Raw genomic sequence first — 21103 nt, forward strand, 5'->3', positions numbered from 1 at the left:
CAGTGAAATTCTACTGGAATAATCTTCTTCACAACTGTAGAAGATATGAAAGTTTTATAGCAAATAAGATGTGATTAGTGAATATGGATGTTTACAACTTCTACTCAGATTGTTTTATACACAAAGTGACCTTATTCCTGTAAGTAATCAGCTTACTTCTGTTCAAGACGGCGAATCCTTAGAGATACTCAATTTTTTTCATATTAGTATGTATCATTCTGATATTGATACATGAAATGAAGTATTAACTGCATCCCTTGTGCAGTACTTATGAGGATGAGGAATTAATAGGTGCTCAAAGTACCACATTGAGTGGTGTAAATTCCCAAATAGTTATTTGGAAATACTATATGTCATATTAGTGTACTGTAGTACAATCTCTTTATCACAAAAGTTGAACTTACAAATGTAGAATTATGTACCAAAAAAACTGTTTTATTTTTTAATGCAATGTAAAACTTCAGCGCGTACAAGTCCACTCAGTCCTACTTCTTGTTCAGTCAGTCGCTCAGACAAACATTTGTTTACATTTGCAGAAAATAATGCTGCCGACTTCTTGTTTACAATCTCACCTGAAAGTGAGAACAAGTATTTGCATGGCACTGTTGTAGTCAGTGTTGCAAGGTATTTTATGTGCCAGATATGCTAAACATGTATATGCCTCTTCATGCTTTGATTTGTAGGCTCTCAAGTTTTACATTGTTTTGGTTTTGAGTGGTTATGTAAAAAAATTCTACATTTGTAAGTTATGTATAAAAATACAGCGTATCCTCCTCAAAGTCACAGCACTTATTCTTTAACTGTCAAATGAATTAACAGAGAATTTATGAGTAAATCTCTTAATTAGTTTAGGAGTGACAGTTATTTTAAAACGTGTAACATAGTGAGAGAATAGTTAAAGTGTTAAGTATCTTTTAATTCAGTTTCATCTGGTCTGGAAGGACTACAAACATTAAAGCTACTTAGTCATAATCATATAAATGTTGCAAAGTAATGCAGGGCAGAGTTAAGGTTGTATAGGTGCCCAGATTGTGCATTTTCATACCTTAACATGTTTGGATTTAAGTTTAAACTCTCCCTTTCCTGCGAAAGAGAGAGAATTGAAGTTCTATGACAAACAATTGGTTAATCCATGGCCAAATTCCATAACACTAAATACATACACTGTTAAACTAAGCTAGCTATTGGAAAGATTTAATAAAAATAGGATCACCCATGAGAATGCTGAAGATATGTACTGGGATAATTCTGTAAAATTAAGCTATTGATGTAAGTAGAGCTAAAAATTAATAGATTTCTTGTGAATTGCCAGATGTGCTTGTAATTAATGTATTACTTTCCACAAAAATTTTAGTCGCTAAGCAACAAAATATTTTGATTGTATTTAAATCTCTGTTTAAATGATTTTCTGCTCTTAAATAGAACAGTGCTATAAACTGGAATGGCAAACACTCTTTTTGTTGGGTTTATAAAGAATCTTAAATACAGTTAGTGTAACTTAATGGTGTTCTATTAAAAATATATTTGGTAATATACTGTATAGTTGTATGAATTATTTTAGACTTTCTTAGTACCTTCAGCCCAACGAAAGTTTGGTGAACAATAGAGTGATGTGATAGAAACTTGATAATAAGTAAAAGAGCCCATCCTTCAAAATGCAAATGGAATATGAACGGTGTTAGTTTTTTAATTAGAATGTTTATGTTGACTGGTGATTATCTGTGGAGAGATGTGCTGTTTTGATTTTTTGTTTTGTATATATTTTAATAAGAAGGATACATACAGCCTAGATAGGCATTTGTCTATGTTGTATTTTAAACCAAAGTCAGTAAATAACCTCTGTTTGTCAAACCAGAGATTTACAAGTTCGCATACAAAATAGCTGAACAAAAAATGTTAATATAAACTGACTTGCTGTGTTATGGACAGGACAGGAATCTGCTGTCAAAACCAAATTTGTGGTTACAATTAAATCTTTCTCTAAGACTCCCTGATATATATCTTTGATCCTTCTCATTCAACCACTCAGATGGATTTTGCATTTGAAACTGTTTGTGTAGCAGTTTGGGTGTTTCACTGCTGTGTGCATGTGTGCCTTGAGAGATCCAGTATGCTTCACTTCAGCACTCAGTTCTGTGAGTTGTTGTGTTAGTAGCAGTGCACAGGGGTGGTCTTGCCATGTTGATTGTCAGCAGTGAGATGGGATATGAGTGGACTGTGGGTTTAATCATGAGTAAGTGAAAGTATAGAATTAGTTGTCATAGTGGGCATAAGGGTGAAGTGATTGTAAAATTTAGCAGATGTGATCATATTTCTGTGTGTGTTTCTAAGTGTGTGTATAAAGCAGGTGTAAATTTCTCCTGTTCAGTACAGTTCTTGCTTTGTGTTCTGAAAGTTCCACTGTCTACAAAGGTAGAGTGTGCATGTCCCATTGAGCCACTTAATTCCTGTGACAATATACTGCCTTTAAAATCCTTTACCTAATCTTGCTGCACATACATGTGTCAATCTCTTTTGTGGTTTAGATTGTTGTGTACCATTCTAAAGAGCCAAACTTGTCTTTCAATAAACAGCATTTCCAATAACGCTTCCCCAAAGGGGAAGTAGGTATGGCACAGTAGCTGCGATCAACATTGTAACTGAATAAATCAATTGGGGGACAATCAGAACCATAGTTTGAGCCCCACATGTGCACAAAAAATAAGAACTTAATCATGTAAAATTCGGGGGGAGGGAAAGCCTTGCTCAAATGACCTCAAATTTGAACCACGAACCGTATCCAGAACTCGGCAAAGCATGGCAAATTTCAAGTGAGCAAGTGGGTTTTAGAGCAGCCTTGTCAAGCTTAACTACAGCAGAGCTGATGCCCTGCTATGATATTTTCTTTCAGCTGAAATGAAGAATATCAAAAAGCCTTAGCAAATCAGTGGAAAACATTTCACAGTCAGAAGGTTCTATATTCTGAATATTATCTCCTTGATCCTGGCTGTGAGGGTGCTGCTGTCCAGTTCACCATCTACATGCAGCCTCAGAGAGTTGGTAAGATGTCATGGGCTCATGTGCCAGCAATTTAAATATTGAGGCCCATTGCTTTGATGAAATCAGCCCCTGGATGAAGAACAGCAGATTGAAGCTGAATCTTAGCAAAATGCTGGTGGTCAGAGATAAGCACTTTGAGGAGGCTGTAACCACAATATGGTTTCCTTTGGTTAAAGGGCACACACCCAAAACTGGTGAATTCAGTCCATTGCTTAGGTGTTCTCCTGGATTCCTCCCTGAAGCTAAGCAATTATATAAGTGTTTTGAGTAACAGCTAACCAGAGACAGTAGAAAGTAAGAGATTATATCCCATCTTGGTGGATGATGAGGTGCCTCAGTTGCACATGCCTTCAACGCCTCCCAGCTGGACAACAGCAATGCAATACACTAATGCATGAATCCATCAACTGCTAGGCTATTCCAACTAGTTTAGCATATGCCAATGTATTTCCTCAATAACATGCACTTTTATCAAACCTGGCCTCAGTCCTCTGAAACTCTCTTCCAATAGAATATTGAGTCAAGTTCAAGGTTTCAGTCCTTAATTTTTTAGTGCTCAGTGGCTGGAGCCCAAGATAAATGAGAAATATATTAAAATTACAAACAAGACAAAAACACAAGAAAATTGTCTTTATTTTAACCAGAATATTTTCCCAGAGGGAAATGCACCATTCCTGGAAACACTGAAATACCAGGTTGATGCATGGAGTGGATGGAGCAAGCTCCTCTTCCACTTCCCTTCTTCAAAAATCCATTTAATATAAAGTTCTCAAAGATAGGCTCTGAAACTCTAGAAACAGGACTGTAGTCAACATTGTAAGTCTTTCCATTGACTTCAGTGCACGCTGCATCAGGCCCATAAACCTTCAGGCTAAGCCTGTCATTTTGGCCAAGGCAGCCAAGTACTAAACTAGAGCTCAGATTTTATTGGCTTCTAAATGTTTTTGTTCTTATTAACGAAGGTGGAAAAGTCAAGGTGCCGCAAATTCCTCCCACTCTTTTTGGACAGGTTTTTCTTTAAAAATTTGCTTTTTAACTAAGCAGACTTGGAGCTCTGTTTTAACTTTTAAGTTAAACTCTTCAACAGTTTTCTCATTAAATGGATTTTAGAGGTCTTTAATGTCTTAGAGGGACGCTGTGTCAGTTTATGGAGCAAGGCCCAGATCTTGCAAAGATATGCTTGAGTAACAATGCAAATGAGGTAGTTGCGTTGAGATCACTGTATCTACTTACTTGTGCATAGTTGGTTGCAGGATTGGGCCACTTTTAACAAGATACATTGTTACTAATACTTTACATTAACGCCAAAAGGCTCTTTAAGTGAACTTTTCACAATTAATGCTGGTGGTTTCCCTTTAGCCTTCATTCATTCCATTGTATGAAAAGAATTTAGTCTTTCATGTCTGTTTCTAGTTAATTTTGCTTTCAACATCAGTACTTCAGTTTTGGGTTACAGATACTGTGTCAGAATATATAAATGCAACCACGCTTCTTCTAAAGGAAACACTTATGATCAAGTTTCATAAAATCTTTTACCAGATTTAAATTTTGGGTCTAGACCTCTCTGAAAGTGTGCTTTTAAGACCAAATCATATTTTCCCTAATTTCATTTTCTTCTTCTGGTCCTCAGGATCATGTTCCAAGTTGTTTTTTTGCTTCTAAAATGTAGAAAGACCCTTTCTGAGACACTTAAAAATAAATTAACTGTACAGTAGATGTAAAAAATGACACCCACCAGAAGTGAAGTAACAGGTGTGTGTGTGCTACCCAGCTGAAAAATAACCAAGAATTTTGTTCACTTGAGCCCAGCATATACTCCCCCACAGGTCTTATTAACCTATATATATATATAAAATTTTTTTACACAATGCCTGCCTTATAAAGAGAGGTCATGGTGTGACTTGATTTCTTTTTACAAACATGAAAATACCTCTCTGCCACAAGTGGAATAACTTACAAAAGTTTTCACTTTGCTTTTGTTTGTGTTGATATAGTATTCCAGTATAAATTACCTGGATGAATTAGTGAAACAGTTTCATAATTAGTCACTCATGGGGATAGTGCTCTACTTCATTTGTATATGAGGTTTATTTTTTAAAAAAGAAGTGCTTTATGTCTGGTGATTTAACATGGCAGAGCTTTAGAAACCCTCTCAAAGTAAAAATTTTGCCTGGGCAAGTAGCCTGAGTGGGACCAGGGAACAAGTGGCTCTTTCACTTGAGGTCACAAGAGGAAAAAAGTAGCAGAACAACCTCAAGTTTCCCAGTTACTTAAGGATCCAAATGTCCTGTTCTTTTAAAAGGGATGAGGAGGAAAGCACAAAATAGCCTAGACACTACTATTCTTCAGGACGATTCTAGGGGTGTGTGAGCAAGGCAGTTGCCTTAGGTACCAACTTCAAGAAAACACCATACTTCTGTGACACTCAGGGTTTTTTGGCGAGTGGCGGTTAGGTGTTTTTTGTTTGTATGCCTGACCGCTGGAGCAGCAATTAACTTTTTTTCACCCTGGCTGGTAAAATTGCTTCAGGCTGCTCCTGATTCTTCTCTAGGAGGAGAAGCGCAAGATTGTAGAATGGAACAGATGCTACATCTCCTTAAAAAGATGGAGGAGCAGGGTTGCTGGAACTGCTGCTGTTCATTTAGTGGAGTGGTGTCAAGAAGCCAGACCACTCCATGTGGAGAAGAGCTCCTGGGAGGCTGAGGGTGTCTTGCAGGGCCGTCCTTAGGATTTATGGTGCCATAGGCGGGATTATTATACTGGTGCCCCTGTGCCTGTCTTGCTTTTAGCAACACAAACGTAAGCTGACACTATTGGAAAACTTGCCACATGCATGTTATTAAAACCAGTTTAACTTAATTAAGCACACTGTAATGCTGATGGACGAGTGCTAAAGAAGTAGCACTATAGAAAAAATTCTGATTTGACAGAATGATGCAAATAATATATTTTTTAAAATTTATCAACATTTTATTGGAAGTTTATATTAAGAGGTATTGAAACAAGGATTTGTTTTTAATTAAAAGCAATCTTTCTGGATTTTTTGGCTGCAAAATCAGTAATAATGTCATTGTATGACAAAGAAAAAATGATGTCTTGTTCAATTGAAAGAATAGCAAGACCAGTCAAGTGTTCTTGACTCATTGTAGAGCGGAGATAGTTTTTAAAGAGCTTTAGTTTTGAGAAACTCCGTTCTCCTGATGCTACTGTTTACAGGAATTGTCAGTAGAATACGAGTGGCAGTATACACATTAGGATATATGTCAACAAGTTTGCTGGTATGAATAAACTGTACAATCTCCATCATCGATTTTGCATGTGGCAACAACTTAATTCTTCATACAGTTCAAGTCCATTTAAATCAAAATGATCACTGTGCTTCAGGAGGCTCTTTAGGTCAGGGGTCACCAACATGGTGCCAGCGGGTGCCATGGTGCCTGCAGGGGCCTCTCAGTGCACCCGCGTACTGGCCAGAGGATGAGCATCTGCTGAAATGCCTCCGAAATTCGGCGGCATTTCGGTGCTGACGCCTCTGGGTGACACCATTTGCCGCCGAAAGCAGTGTCATCCAGAGATGTTGCCACCGAAATGCCACCGAATTTCGGCAGCATTTCAGTGGATGCTTGTCCGCCACCACGGTCCTTTGTCTGACACCTGCCAGGCGAAAAAGGTTGGGGACCACTGGTCTAGGTTCTTGCACTTTGTCATTAGTTGCTCTTGTTTTCCTATTTCATTGAATTTAGTCCTGCTCAGCCCGCCTATCAGCTGAGTGAATGGAACCCCAGGCTGACAGCGGGTTGAGTGGCTCAGCTGGAGTCTAAGCCGCCGCTCTACTCAGCCCGCTGCCAGCCTGGTGTTCCATAGGGGTCCCCAGGCCAGCAGTGGGAGCTGAGTGGAGCTGGCGGCCAGGACCCCGGATGGCAATGGGGCAGCAGCCAGAACCCCACATCAGTGGTAGACTGTGCTGCTCAGCCCGCCACTGCATGCCATCCAAAATCAGCTCACATGCCACCTTTTGCACATGTGCCATTAGTTGCTGACCCCTGCTCTATACACTAGTAAGGAGATGAGCATATTACAATTGTTGGAGGGCTCTATTTAGCAGTAACAGGGCTATAGGTAAGTCAGTCAACATTTTTTGTTTCTCTGATGAAAACTGGCCCACTCCCTTCCCCATGCCAAACTTGTCACAAATAATTGTGAACAACTTAATTTTCTGTTTTTGGCTAAGATATTGATTATTTTTTAAAAAAAAATTTAAAATTTAATTCAGGATTGTTAGCAAGCATTTTTGGCAAACAAATTTGTTAAATGACAATCTAAATGGCAACACAGCACTGCTTTCATGCTTGGCTCATCCCCTAGCCTGCTGGTCCAACAGCTGCAGTAGAGGAGGAGATAGGTGGAAAACTGCAGGACCCCAAAATCCACCTCTTAGGGTGCAGAATGGCAACAGCAGCAGCAAACCCTCAGGTCCAATCACACGCCAGTGGGCACCACCACCAGGCCAATGGACCATGGTGAAGTTATCACAGCATCTGACCTCAGGGACGGGGCACCCATGGAGCCACAGCAGCTCACCCTGCCCTGTGCAGCTCCCTCCGGATGAGATGGATCACTACTAGCCCTGGGAAGAGACACGCTCCCCAGCTAGGGTGACCAGATGTCCTGATTTTATAGGTCCAGTCCCGATATTTGGGGCTTTGTCTTATATAGGCACCAATTACCCTCACCTATCGTGACCAGACAGCAAGTGTGAAAAATCAGGACGGGGGATGGGGGAAAATAGGAACCTATATAAGAAAAAGGCCCCAAAATTGGGGCTGTCCCTGTAAAAGTGGGACATCTGCTCACCCTACCCCAACCCCCTGTTCTGATTTTTCACACATGCTATCTTGCTATCCCCAGCCCAGCCCTGTGTGACATTCCAATCCTGGCTGCCTGCCGAGGAAGTGAGTTACTTTCACTTTCATTCCTCAGCAGGCAGCCAGACAGCCCCCTCCCAGCACCTCATCCAACCGATCCCTGACAGAGGGGAGGGGGAGAGAGAGGTGCTTCGTGTGGGGGAGGGAGAAAGGGAGGTGCTCCGTGGGGCAGAAGGGAGAAGAATGGACATTATGGTGGACAACAAAGGATAATGGTGCCAGAGCCACCGAGCCTGCCTCACTTCACGCAGGAGGAAAGAGTCACACTCACAGGTGAGTTCCTTCCCCCACTTCTTCCCAGAGACCTCAGCAGCCAGTCCCCTCTCTCAGGCTGTGCTGCATTTGGCTCTCTCTAGGACCCAGCAGCCCTGTTCTTACATGCTCCACTGCTTCCCATGATCATGATATCTCCCCTGCCAGGTATGTCTGTCCAGGTTCCCGGCAGAGTGGTGTCCCGAGACCTAGTGGCACCCTAGGTGGCTGCCTGTTCTGCCTATGGCTGAGGACGGCCCTGGTCTCTTGCATGTCTAGGAGGGCTTGTTGTTTATTTGGGGCAAGGTGGGAGTCCTAGACCTGTTTAATGGGGTTGATACAAAGTATGCTAGCCTTGTGGAAGATTACTTGCGTTAGTATGCTCCATTCCCGAAAGCTGCTGCTTTATTAGTTCTCATGTCTTCCCTACTCCCAAATAGTAATTGCTGTACTATTTCTGACTGGAAATCATCTTATCCATTATTTATACTGTGTAATCTAAACCAAAGTGCCACATTGTCTGTTGCTGAGAATGTGTTTATCTGCTGTATTAGTACTCTATTTTTCATTTTATAAATATGGAAGAAAAAATTTATCAAGGTCCCTTGTTGGTTGGAGAAGAGTTCTCTTTGCTGGGGAGAACTGAAGCAGTGAATTTTCCCATTTCAAAATGTTCTATTTTGTGTACAAAAAGTTGCATAACTTCGTTGGTCTTTCCATTTTTTCTGTCCTTCCAACAGCTGATCCCCTTATTTTTTTCTTTTCTGTGTTTAATTTCTAAAATGAACATAATGAAGACTTCTTGTGAAGATTCTTTTTCAATGAGCAGATTTATTTCTGAAATTGTTTTATTAAGCAGTTTTCTTAATTTATAGTAAGCACAGTACATTAAAGTACGTTATGCATGGTTTTTTTTCCAAGTTTGATTTATTTTTTTATTGTTCCCAGGTATATTATTTTAAAATATAGTGATGTGTATTAATGTCTGGTTTTAGCCACAGGTAGAACTATAAAGCCTTAAGTCGACCTACCCCGGTAGTGAAGACAAGCGCATAAAGTCTCAGTCTAGGCCTAGGTGAAGTCATAACTATTGCTGTTTCTAAAGTAGTAATAGTTGACTGACAGGGAGAGAGATGGTTTTATACCACTGAAGAAGATATATTCGTGTCTATTTATTGTTTTGTCTGCAAATTACTGTTGCAGTCTATGAAATGAAGTGTTGCCCTTGTCCAGATTTTAGTGCCTGAAAGTGTACTTAGGAATGTTCAGTTGCTTAATCATTTTGGGTTGTGGGGTTTGTGTTTATATTCCCACATTTGGGAACCTTGGATGTAGCTGAAATACCTTTCACTGAGAGATTTATATTGGCATCTACTTGCAACTAGTTAAAACTTTTTTTTTTCATTTAGTAAAAATAAAATGCAAACACAGATAATGGTAGCATATCCACGTCTCATACCAGAATGGGAGGGACTAAAGAGAGCCATCTATATGGAATCAAGTGTGTTGAGACCACTCTGGCTACCACTTTCTTAATGACCTCCTTTGATGAAGTGGCTCCCCTAAAAATTGTCGGTTAGAGATTGGATGATAACTGGTGAGGTTGCTGGCATCAAGAGAGGGCTTTCTGAGTAATGACGTCACGCTGTTTCTTTAAGGGCAGCTGTCACTCAGCTTCAATATGGAGGAAAGTAGGATGAACTAAAAACTCAGCACTAACCTACAGCTATGAGTTAAGTTTGTAGCTGTAATGTTTGACCATCATGCCCTTAACACATGTAGCATAAACCTCAGTGAAAGAAAGTGGACAATACCTCACCGTTGAAGGTGGCACACGTATATAATCTCCTGCTTAGATTCATCTCCCATGGTGCTAAACAAATCAGCCCATGGAAGATGGATATTTTCAGCTAACAAGTAGAAAACTCCACAGAGCAAGAAACTGCATAGAACAAAACAAGTAAAATTCACTAGATTACCAACAAGTCTGATAAATTCTGCTGAGCACAACTTTGTTTATACTGTATCACCAAATAACTACTCTTTTGCTTGTATCAGAGCCACTATTTAGGGAAATAAATAAGAAACCCTCCTTCCTGTAATCACCTTCCATGTGTTTTTTCACCATTTGTTCTCAGTCTTGCTTCCTTGTTGATTCACTAGTCACAAGTTCTATTCTGTGTGCGTGCGCGCTCTCTCACACTCACACACTCTTTTTCTCTCTATGAGATGAACTTTATTCAGATGAAATGGCATAGCAATAAATCTTTTATCCAGTCATTTTTGGTCCATGGTTATCTAATAGACCAGCAAATGCATACATGTAATGTCTTCAATTTACCAATAAGATACCATGACAGAAAATGTGAATTTCAGAATAGACTGCAGTTTAGGCATACCTGCTTGAGCAAGTGAGATATGTTGAAAATTACAATCAAATCTCTCTTTTTAACCTTTTTTTTTCCTTTCATCCCTTCGTTAGTGTTTACTTTCACAACCTAAATTCTGGGCCATTCAAACTTCAGCCTTACTTCTCCGGACAAAGCTTGAGAAAGGAAGCACTCGTCGAGTGGAACGGGCAATGAGGCAGACTCAGGTAGGTCTTCCATTGTTACTGCTTCCAATCCTCATACATATTCTCTTACAAGCATTTAGACAGCCAGCTTTGAAAGAAAGCTAGCATTTTTTCAAAGTATTTAATTTTGTAAATAAAAACACTTTTTTACATTAATCCTTTGGAAGGTTGAAACCCAGAATCTGGTTCCTTAACTTTTCTTCTTTCTGTGACATTCAAATGGTTATTTTGTACTGGTTTGTGAATGCAAAACCTATTAGCTAACAAAATCCACAAAACATTTCAATTGTGAGGTATGTTCCCTTATCTATAATTCTATAGAACTTAATAGGGAAATTTAATTTTTCTGTGGAACATTTTTTAAAATAGTCTGTCATCTTTACAAATTTAAAGTTGGTTCATGTCAGTGGTCAGCAGGCATTTCCCATGCATCTGTTTTGTCCTTAATAGCTCACGCATGTAAATTTCATGAGTTGAGGGCTGCGTGGATAAATCCTGAGGAACTGTTGTTTCACCAGAAACCTTTATTAGTTAAATGTGTGGTGAATCTGCACTGGGGCAAATATGTTGCTGCTTTTTTCTTCTAGATCAGGAGGATAGTGGGCTGCTAGCAGGGGAAGATCCCTTGGCAGTTAAGAAGAAGGGTGTCCAAAGCCTTGGGATAAGTGTCACATTTGAAGGCAGTTAGAAGAGGGCCCATCAAGTGCTAGAGCCGTAGAGTCTTATCAGCTGAAGTGCCTACAGTATTTGCCTCAGCCATAGTACACCGGGCATGTTAACAGAGACTGTCGATACAAAATTGGTAATGTAGCGTGCTAGAATCATCACTAGCTTTATAAACTACCACTTTCAGTGCTCAGGAAAGTAGTTTAACTAGTAGTTACCTGAAAGTGAGGAGAGATTGCTCTTTCTTGGGTTTTTTTTCTGGATACTTTTGGCTGTCCTGATCAAATTTCTGCATAATGAAGTCTGGATCCATGAAAATAAGGTTAGAGTGAGTTTTCATCCAGTATTTTTCAGGAAGTACTAGATGAAAAAACAGGAAACAGCAATCAAGAGCTAAAACAGAAAGCTCTACTTGAATGTGTTTAAAGATGACCTCGATAATATTAGTGTCTAAATGGGACCAATGATTGTCCAAAGATACATTTTAGTTGGCATTGTGTGCTTTTTTTAATGGTGATACTCCTGAGCGTAAACTCCCTATACCCTTGATTAAAGGGGTTGAATGAAAATGAACAGACAGTATGGATGCAGTAGGGTGAAGAGAGGAAAAGTGGGAGAGGAGCTGGAGGAGAAAAGTGATAGCTTTTAATAGCTCTCTCCCCACAAATGGTAGCTGCCATTTCAGCAGCAGTTTTTGGACCTCAGCCCATTTTCTGTTGTACAAAAATAAAGTGGGAACCGTTAATAATGGAAGGTGAGTTAGAATAAGTTGTTGAACCACAGAATGTTACCAAAAGTGCATCTGAAGCTTTAATGATAGAATTAGAAAGAAGAGGTTCAAATAGTCCAGGAAACTTGTTTGTTTTAAAAGAGAAGAAGAAGAAAAAAAGGTGGTTGAGTGGGGAAAGAATAAAAAAAGATCTGTTTTTTAAATATTTGAATAAAGACAGGGCTATAACTTACTACTGCAGGGGTCGGCAACTTGTGGCTCGTGGGCTGATTTCTAGTGGCACGCTGCTGCCAGCTGGGGTCCCGGCCACCGGCCCCTCTCAGCCTGCTGCTGGCCTGGGTCGGCAGAGGGCTGAGCGGGGCTGGTGGCCGGACCTTGGCTGGCAAGGGGCTGGTGACTGGGACCCCAGACTGGAAGTGGGCTGAGCGGCTCATCCTGTCTGGGGTCCCGGCTGCCGGCCCCACTCAGCCCGCTGCCAGTCTAGGGTTCCATCTGCCACCTGCGCTGCTGGTCTGGCATATGAAACCTTTTACTGGCACGCGAAACCTTAAATTAATGAAGACTTAGCACACCACTTCCCAAAGGTTGCCAGCACCTGTACTACTGTGTCTGATGCATATGTGGCATAAGTATACTTCACCATCACATTGCTTCTTACAAAAAATTTTTTTCTAAAGAAAAGGAAATTGATTCTTACCCAGTAAGCCACTTCAAGGAGTGTACAAAGCAGCTACTTGTAGATTACTTGGGCAGTTGAAGGAGTGAGACCAAAGTCATCCTGCTTCACAGTACACACAAGGCCTGGTATCAGTAACCTGTTAATGCTCTCTATTGTGGTTTGATCTTTATGGTTACAGTGGATACCTATACACTCAGAACTTTTGTCAGTTAGTCAGATTCCTGCTTTCCTAATCATGTTCTCTAGCTTGTTAGCTGCACCTTGTGGTAGCACATTTCTTTGTCAGTCATTTCACATGATTCTCCCAATATTGCTAAGATATAGGGGGCGAGGGGGTGTATACACACACACATAGCTGTATCTCTTGCTTTCCTTTCCTTGGCAGCCTAGGAATTTGCCTGTTAGCAGGAATGAAATGTCTTTGGAAAAAAATGTTTTTAATAAGAGTTTAGTAGAGCTGGGAGTGGAGTGGCAATCTATGGGCTAATCATTGTCTAAGATTGAAAGGTCACATGAAATCTTGTTTTATGTCTCTGAGTCATACACAGATGTATGTGGTTGAGAATTTGGTCCCAGCTGCTGTGTAATTTTCACTTACAGAACTTTGGAGTGTCATTTTCTGCAAGCAACTGAAGTTTTTCTGCATGTATCAAAAAGAGAGGAAATGATTTCTTGGTTCTAATTATTTCTTACTAGAAGGGCACTAGACATTTTCTTTTCTGCAGTTAGTATTTAATTCTTTCTAATTATAAAAAAGTGTTTAGTGTGTGGTTATGGAAAGAATAGAGAAATTTCACCCTTATTCCTAGTTCAGATCCCTTTTTCAGGAGAAAGGTCTCTGAACAACAGGATATTCCAGCAGATAACCAGGTTCCTTAGAACACTAGAGAGTCCTCACTTATTCAGCAGGCAATTGCACAGTTGCAAACTGCTGCATCAAGGAGAGTGACAGCTTCTGATCAGAGCTGTGGATTCACAGTATTGAGTCTGTTATACCCTGAAGAGCCAACATACTATTGTAGACCAAACAAGACAAGACACACATAATTTTGATAGCACTTTACTGACTCACAGGTCCTTGGGTTTTCCATTTAAATCACATAGTGCTTGGCACCATCTTTGTTCCTTTTAGTAAGCAACTACATTCTTTTTCAAAGATCTGCTTCCACTAAAATCTAGGAAAAATGAACCTGGCAGTGTGACACTGAACAGGATGCTCTGCAGAAAGTATGATATTCAGAAGAAGTCATCCAGACACTTCTCACAGCCTAGAAACCTTCTACCACACAGCTATGTTCTGCACATTGGAATAGGTACATTATTTTGTGTATAGAAACAATTAACAACCAGCTGTCTATCCTACAGTTTCTGTGGAATATTTCAGCCAATATTTTTAAGGGACAAGCCTCTGCACTTATTTTGGCATTATACTCATAAACATTTTCTCAAAGCAGCTGAAAAAGTTAAGCCTCCTAGGTTTTTTTCAAATGCTTCATTTAGACCCTTAACTCAGTTTTGAAGGTACTTAGCTCTCTTCCTTTAGAGCTTTTCCATTCGGTGTCACTATATTTCATGATGGTCTTAGTAGTCAGTCTCAGCTTGGAGACTCTCTGAGCAGGAAGTCCTCTTAGTGGAAAACAGTATTGCACTTTCTGCACTTACAAAGTGGTATCAAAAGTAATTACAAAGAAGAATACAATTATCCATAAATCCCAAGCACATAGTGCACTTTTTTTTTTGTCCACACCCTAGGGTGAAAGAACAGATGATACTACCTTGATTTTAACAGAACTGAACTGTTGAGAAAATCCAGATCCCTGTTCTTTATACAGTCAACCGAGCTGCAGGGTATGGAAAGCTTATAAATATCATCCCCTAGATCTAAAATTGAGTAGAAAAATTCTATGCAGCCTGAAAATGCCTTAATGCCCCCTAAGAATCTGCGCATTAAGTCTCTGTTTGGACAAACCCTTGATCTGAAAAAGCCTATGCATTGGCAGAAGAAATCGATAAAGCAACCATGCTGTCCAACATATATGCCTGTGCTGGATGCTACAAAATGGAGACTCTCAGTTGGCAGTCGATGCAGCTTTTGGCAGGAGGATACTTCACACTGAAACTGTTACTGTGCTCAAATCAGTAGTGATCATTGGTCATGCCCCCTCTTTTCCTTCTCTTCTCCCCACTTTTCTTTGGCTACTGCTGGCTACCCCATGAGTAAGGGTCAGTGGGCAGGCTAACTCAGGGCAGAAAGATTGTCTGAACTATAATTTCTCTTTCCCTAAGAAAGGCAGGTCCAGTGACCTGAAATGCACACACAGACACACCAAATGAGCTAACCTAACTTTGGGCTCCTTTTGCATATATAATACTTACGTGTTCAGTTCATGATAATAGCTGGGATCAATAACTTACCTTTTCCAAGACTTATTTCTGGTCAGGAAGCAAAGGGGCCAGTTTTAAACACATCCTTAGTACTTTAATTGACAGCTTTGGGTGCTCCAAAGACTGCAGAGAAAGTATCTGACCCATAAGTAAAATTTGTGGACATGATTTTCTCAGAATAAAAATTAACAGTGAGACACACATTTTTTTCTTTAAAAAGAAAAATTATCCAACAAGCCACCTCTTCCCTACAGGTTAGTTAAGGGGAATTTAGATGTTTTTAATTATGCTCAGATTATAATTTATATCTGCAAAATATATTGTTAAAGCAGACTTAAGAAGTATCTACCATGAGCAGATTCATCCTACATGAAGTCTTCAATGACTTTTAACATGGAAAAGTATACACTGAGCATTGATTATCAGTGAGCATCATGCTCAACTTGTCCAGAACAGGAAACTTGTTGTTATATTATTATTCTCATAGTCTGGAAAGGAAGTCAAAGTGACTTCTTTATAATAACACACTTCATCAGGGTGATAACTATTGATGATAGTGCTACAGATCCAAATGATAATAGTATGGGAAGTGCTGTGTGTATCCTCTTCTATTGTTTCCCTCTCAGCTAGAAATGGAAAGGAAAAACTACGTCAGATGTTCACGAGTGAATTGTGTGCCACTAGTGACTGTGACCTATTCTGTGTTAATTTGATAACTAATGCTTTAGATTTTATGTGGCATTAATTGTTGAAATCAGTTCCTACTGTCTGCTTTCTTCTCTGCCTCCTCTTCAAAAAAAAGCTTTTTTTAGTAAAAAAGACACTGACAGCCTAAATTAATATTATAGTGGTGCCACAGCGCCTCTGTAGTTTAGGTTGCATCACAACTTCTGTTTAAAGGTTAACCTTTCTAAGTCCTCTAAAATTGATGTGCTTAGTCAGATTCCTTTGAAATCTGATGTTCTCCAGAAGGGTGCAGAATAGGGTTAGTGACCCAAACATGGGATCATTTGAGGTAAGGGTTATGAGTTTCAGGGTTAAGCACAAGTAGCAAGTAAGAACAATATGCATTTAAAACATATACCACTGATTTGGCATTAATGTCACCACACAGTCCTGAACTAAATAAGCAGCGGGCACTCAGGTTTTTGAATAAGCTTTCAGAGTAGCAGCTGTGTTAGTCTGTATCCGCAAAAAGAACAGGAGTACTTGTGGCACCTTAGAGACTAACACATTTATTTGAGCATAAGCTTTCGTGGAAGTGGGCTGTAGCCCATGAAAGCTTATGTTCAAATAAATTTGAAAAAGCTGTTATTCTTTGTCTTGTGGTTATCTGCTGCAATTAGTAAAAGCAGGCCTGTGGGCATCAGCCCTCAGGGCAGAGATCTTCACCTCCCCTGTGGTATGGTTGTCTCCCTCTAGGTCTGGCTGAATTAACTGACGAGTTTGGCATCTTTTTTTTTCCTTTATACTAGGGGATGGAATTGGTCTCCACCATTGGAGATTCCCTGCTAAGCATGCTGCATGGGCTCGTGAACTTTTTTCATTTTTGTTTACCTGGTAGTCCCAGGCTAGCTGGAGTCAGGGGACAGCTGCTTCACTCTTCTGGCAAATAAACAAAAAAACCCACTGAGTACTGCTATTTAAAAGGAGCAGCAACAGAAGCATGGGGTACGTGAGCACAGGGATGAGCTGCATGTATGTACCTTCAGGATCCAGTATGCATAGTTTAGTGGAGAATTTTATATGTTGTATAATTAGCAGGACACAGGTTTTATTATAAAGGATATTGTCAATAATAAGCTGGAGTATGAGAGCCTTCTACGCATTTATTATCTGCATGCAGTCTAGGTAAAGTGAGAATGATTGGAGTCAGGTATAGCTGTACCAAATAGTGGAGACAGTAATTAGCTCTGCTTGTTACGTGTATGTTTGCAAGGTCTGTGAATTACTTTGAGGTTGTGTGACAGAGCTGTGATCATGATTTGGGGAGATTTGTGTTTTCCATCCTTTTGTCTAATGAAGACCCGCTAAATCAATGGCAGAGTGCTCTCCGGTTGACCCCAGTACTCCAGCTCCCCGGGAAGATTAAGTCAAGTCAGCGGAAGAGCATCTACCGTAGACATGGTGCAGTGAAGCCACTGGGGTAAGTTAACCTAAGCTACATTGACTCCAGCTACGTTATTCACGTAACTGGAGTAGCATAACTTACGTCGACTTACCCCTGTAGTAATGACAAGCCCTGTATATTTCCTGGCTTTCAGAAGTTTGAGTTTTGCTCAACTCAAAGTTCTGCAAGGGGACAACATACTATCAAGCAACCTTATCTCTGGGCGTTAATATAGTTTTTTGTCATTGGACTTTTAATTAGTTTGCTAATGTTAGAAATTTAAAAATGAGATTTGTTTGCACAGACTTGTGGTCTGACAAACAAAAAATATTCAAGGCTTAGACTCTATCACATCAATCTTCCTAAAAAAGTATGTGACTTGGGGCATTCCTTCACGTCCGAAACCACCATATCTTCCAATACTGTCCTAATCAGCAACCCCTGGACCAACATATTCTAATTGCCAGTATGTTCCTGTATTTCAAAGGTTTGATACAGTGTGAATTCATGCAGGCAAACTCCAGAAATTTTAGAGCCAGCACAACTGTGCGGCTGCTACTTTTAGCTGTCATCTTTATCTAAATACCTTAAGAATTCTTAACCTTCCGTCCCCCCTCAATGTAGCAGGCTACTGTAGATAGGATACCTTAGTGGGAGTTAGGAGAGGTAGGTGCTTTGTTCCTGCCTGTGTTACTGATTCTGCTGTGTGATCTTGAACAGAAGACTTACTTCTCTGGTTCTCTGTTTTCCTCACCTGTTAATGGAGGCCAATAATAATAATAATATTATTATTATTATTATTATTATATTCCAACTTTGTAAAGCACTTTGAAAATACTGATGAAAAGTGCTATATAATTGTGCTAATGTTTCTGATTACTTATTAATGTTTGAGCAGCTTCTCAGGAATTAGCAACAATAGACTCTTACAGCCACCCAGCCTTAAAATTTAATCTATTCTGAGGAGGAATTCCTGGCACCTGCCCCTGCAAGGAGAATCCCATTGAATAACACCTTTAAAAAAGATGCTCCTTTCCTTCAGGACTTTGGGAGTTTAAGGATGTAGATGATGATGGAGGATTTTATAGTCTAAAAACATAGGAAGTACCTGGGTTCTGTGAAGGAGAAATGTAAAGAGGAATTGTAATTTGGTCAAATAAGTGGAGGATAAATTACCAGAGTTAAAAAAGGAGAGATGGATACATAGATGTTACAAACATTGTACTTATAGCTGTCTGGCATTTTCTATCATTTAAAACAGTAGTTCTCAAAGCCAGTCCGCCCCTTGTTTACCTGCCGCCAGTTTGTTTACCTGCTGCGTCTGCAAGTTCAGCTGATTGCGGCTCCCATTGTCCATGGTTCGCCGCTGCAGGAAGTGGCGTGGGCCGAGGGATGTGCTGGCCGCCCTTCCTGCAGCCCCCACTGGCCTGGAGCTGTGAACCGCGCCAGTAAACAAACTGGCCCAGCCTGCCAGGAGCTTTCCCTGAACAAGAGGCGGACCGGCTTTAAGAACCACTAATTTAAAATATATCAGAATCAGAAAGTTATATTACTAGGACAGCACTGTGCCAGAAAAGTGAGGACTGTGAAAGACACATCAGAGTAAAGGTGAATGTATGAATTGCCTACTTGTCTATTCAATTAAAGAGGTATGAGACTTGATGCTTTAATGAATTTTTAAATGGTCCAGTTTTCTGAAATAAGGATCATATTAAATGTAATAGATTCTCGGTGTTTGTTAAAACAAGAAAGAGTCAGGAAAAACTGACTAAAGCTTATAAAGTTGGCATAATGGCAATATACCTTTATGTTGAGTTTAACATAAAATTTTAATCCCATTGTGGATGAATAAATAGTTGTCCACTGCAAGTAAAAACAGAGGTTAAGAAGTAGACTGAACAAATCATGAATGCATAGAAGTACCTCAATGTGTTTCAGTTTCACCATAAATAGATATGCAAATACACATTTATAAGATCAGGTTATTTTTTTTAAAAGAGGATCTGTTTTATAATCATTCCATAAAATAACTGCTTAGTAGCTAAATTAAAATAAATAGACAAAATATATCTTACATTTTGAATTTTATTTATGTAGTTGTCAAGAAAAATGTAAAACATCCCTATGTAAAGTTATAGGTTCCCTAATAAAAAAAAATTAACTTACAATTGCATAATTTACCTCCAAGCAGTAATAAATAATCATACAGTAGAATATTAACTCAGACACCCAATATACCAAAGCATCAAAAAAAGCCCCTTTTGCACCATCCACTCCTCTCCCAAAGTAACCATCTTACCCCCAAAGCCTGTCAAATAAATGGCTTTTGCAGCATGCCCAGAAGTTTCCAAGTGTAGGCGATTTTAGATCAAAGCAAGTTTGAGAATCACAGAGCCAACCCCCTTGGTCCAGCTCAGGCATAATACTTGAGTAATTTTTTAAAAAGTTAGTTTAGTACATATTGGAAAGGTTTCAGCTTTGTTCTGAATATTTCTTCCAGTAGGTGGTTTGTTGATAGTTATTATTGTGCTGTTTTTTCCATTGCAGGAAATAAGATGCTGATCTGATTTTAATTTTAGGAGTATTTAAAGTCCAAGAATCTGAAAATAGATGTGGGTAGAATAAATTGTAGTGTATAGAAGTTGAAATAGGTAAGAATATGTTTGTAATTAATTGACCATGTAACTCTCCATTATTAGAGCCCTGCAGATCTGTAGATATGACGGACCATATTTGCGGAGCAAATGTAGATACAAATTGTGTATCTCGGCAAGGCTCTAACCATTATTAATCCTCAGTCTATCTTGATATACATGCTAATTTGTTTCCATTACTGTATAAATATAGTATCAGTTGGGTTTTTAATACAGAAAATATTTGTCTTTCTTTCCATCTTCCCACCGTGCTCTAAATATAACACAGTGTGTTAGGTGTGGTTCTAATTCAGAAGCTTCCTTACTATTAGAAATGATGCATCTCAGCAGGAATAGTAGCTGTAATTTCACATAAACCATGATGTGGAAAAAGAATTCCATCGCATTTGCTTCAAGTATAGTAACAAAAGCTGAAAGAAATTGTACTCAAGTTTGGAGAATAGAGGAAAATTAGAGTACAGTCTTAGACCATTATATTAGAAACATTTTTTTATTATGTAGGTCAGCACCACAGACAACAACATGAAAATCTTGAGCAGATTTATTTCTTAAATGTCAGTTAAGAATTTGATTTGATTTGATTAGACCAGATTTAGCAATAAAATTAGAACTGTGTGATATAAGCCTCCCAGATTTTTATGCCTAGACTCAAAGGGTATTGGTTCAGAATTACTGGGGTGGAATGAAGTGTGGAATGTTGTAAGAAAGGTATTAAAACCAGCGACAAACCTTGTTAATGGAGAAATAATGAAGAAAAGTGAGGATCATTTGTTTGTAGATAAAAGTCCAGAAATTAAAGAAGGAATGGAATGTACAGTAACAATGTAATTACTGAGGGGAAAATGATTTTCCTTTTTTCTGGCTTGATGACAATACAAGTATAGAAACTGAATCTAAAAATGAAAATACCACCGCTAGAAATGTATCTGTAAATGAGATACTGGAGGAGCAAGTTGTAAATGCTCTTCCCAACAGGTCCTCCAACAAAAACAATCTCCAACATTCCAAAAACCAAAATCTATGATTTATAAATTTACAAGGGAGGGGAGTGTGTGTGAAGCTAAATGTTGGTGACTGTGTGTGCTTGC

The 21103-nt window shown here is 39.3% G+C and overlaps 1 protein-coding gene and 1 pseudogene across 2 annotated transcripts in view; one reads left to right on the top strand and one right to left on the bottom strand.

The window, feature by feature from the left end:
* Positions 1-21103, top strand: part of TTC27 (tetratricopeptide repeat domain 27) — a 196778-nt gene that overhangs the window by 102889 nt on the left and 72786 nt on the right. For both annotated transcript variants that reach the window (XM_030557129.1, XM_030557130.1), the window contains exon 10: positions 10699-10812. In XM_030557129.1, coding sequence (XP_030412989.1) covers positions 10699-10812 — 114 coding nt within the window. The remainder of the gene's footprint in view (positions 1-10698; positions 10813-21103) is intronic.
* Positions 3698-3816, bottom strand: LOC115649532 (annotated as a pseudogene).

Source organism: Gopherus evgoodei, chromosome 3, assembly GCF_007399415.2.
Source record: "Gopherus evgoodei ecotype Sinaloan lineage chromosome 3, rGopEvg1_v1.p, whole genome shotgun sequence".
NCBI lineage: Eukaryota > Metazoa > Chordata > Testudines > Testudinidae > Gopherus > Gopherus evgoodei.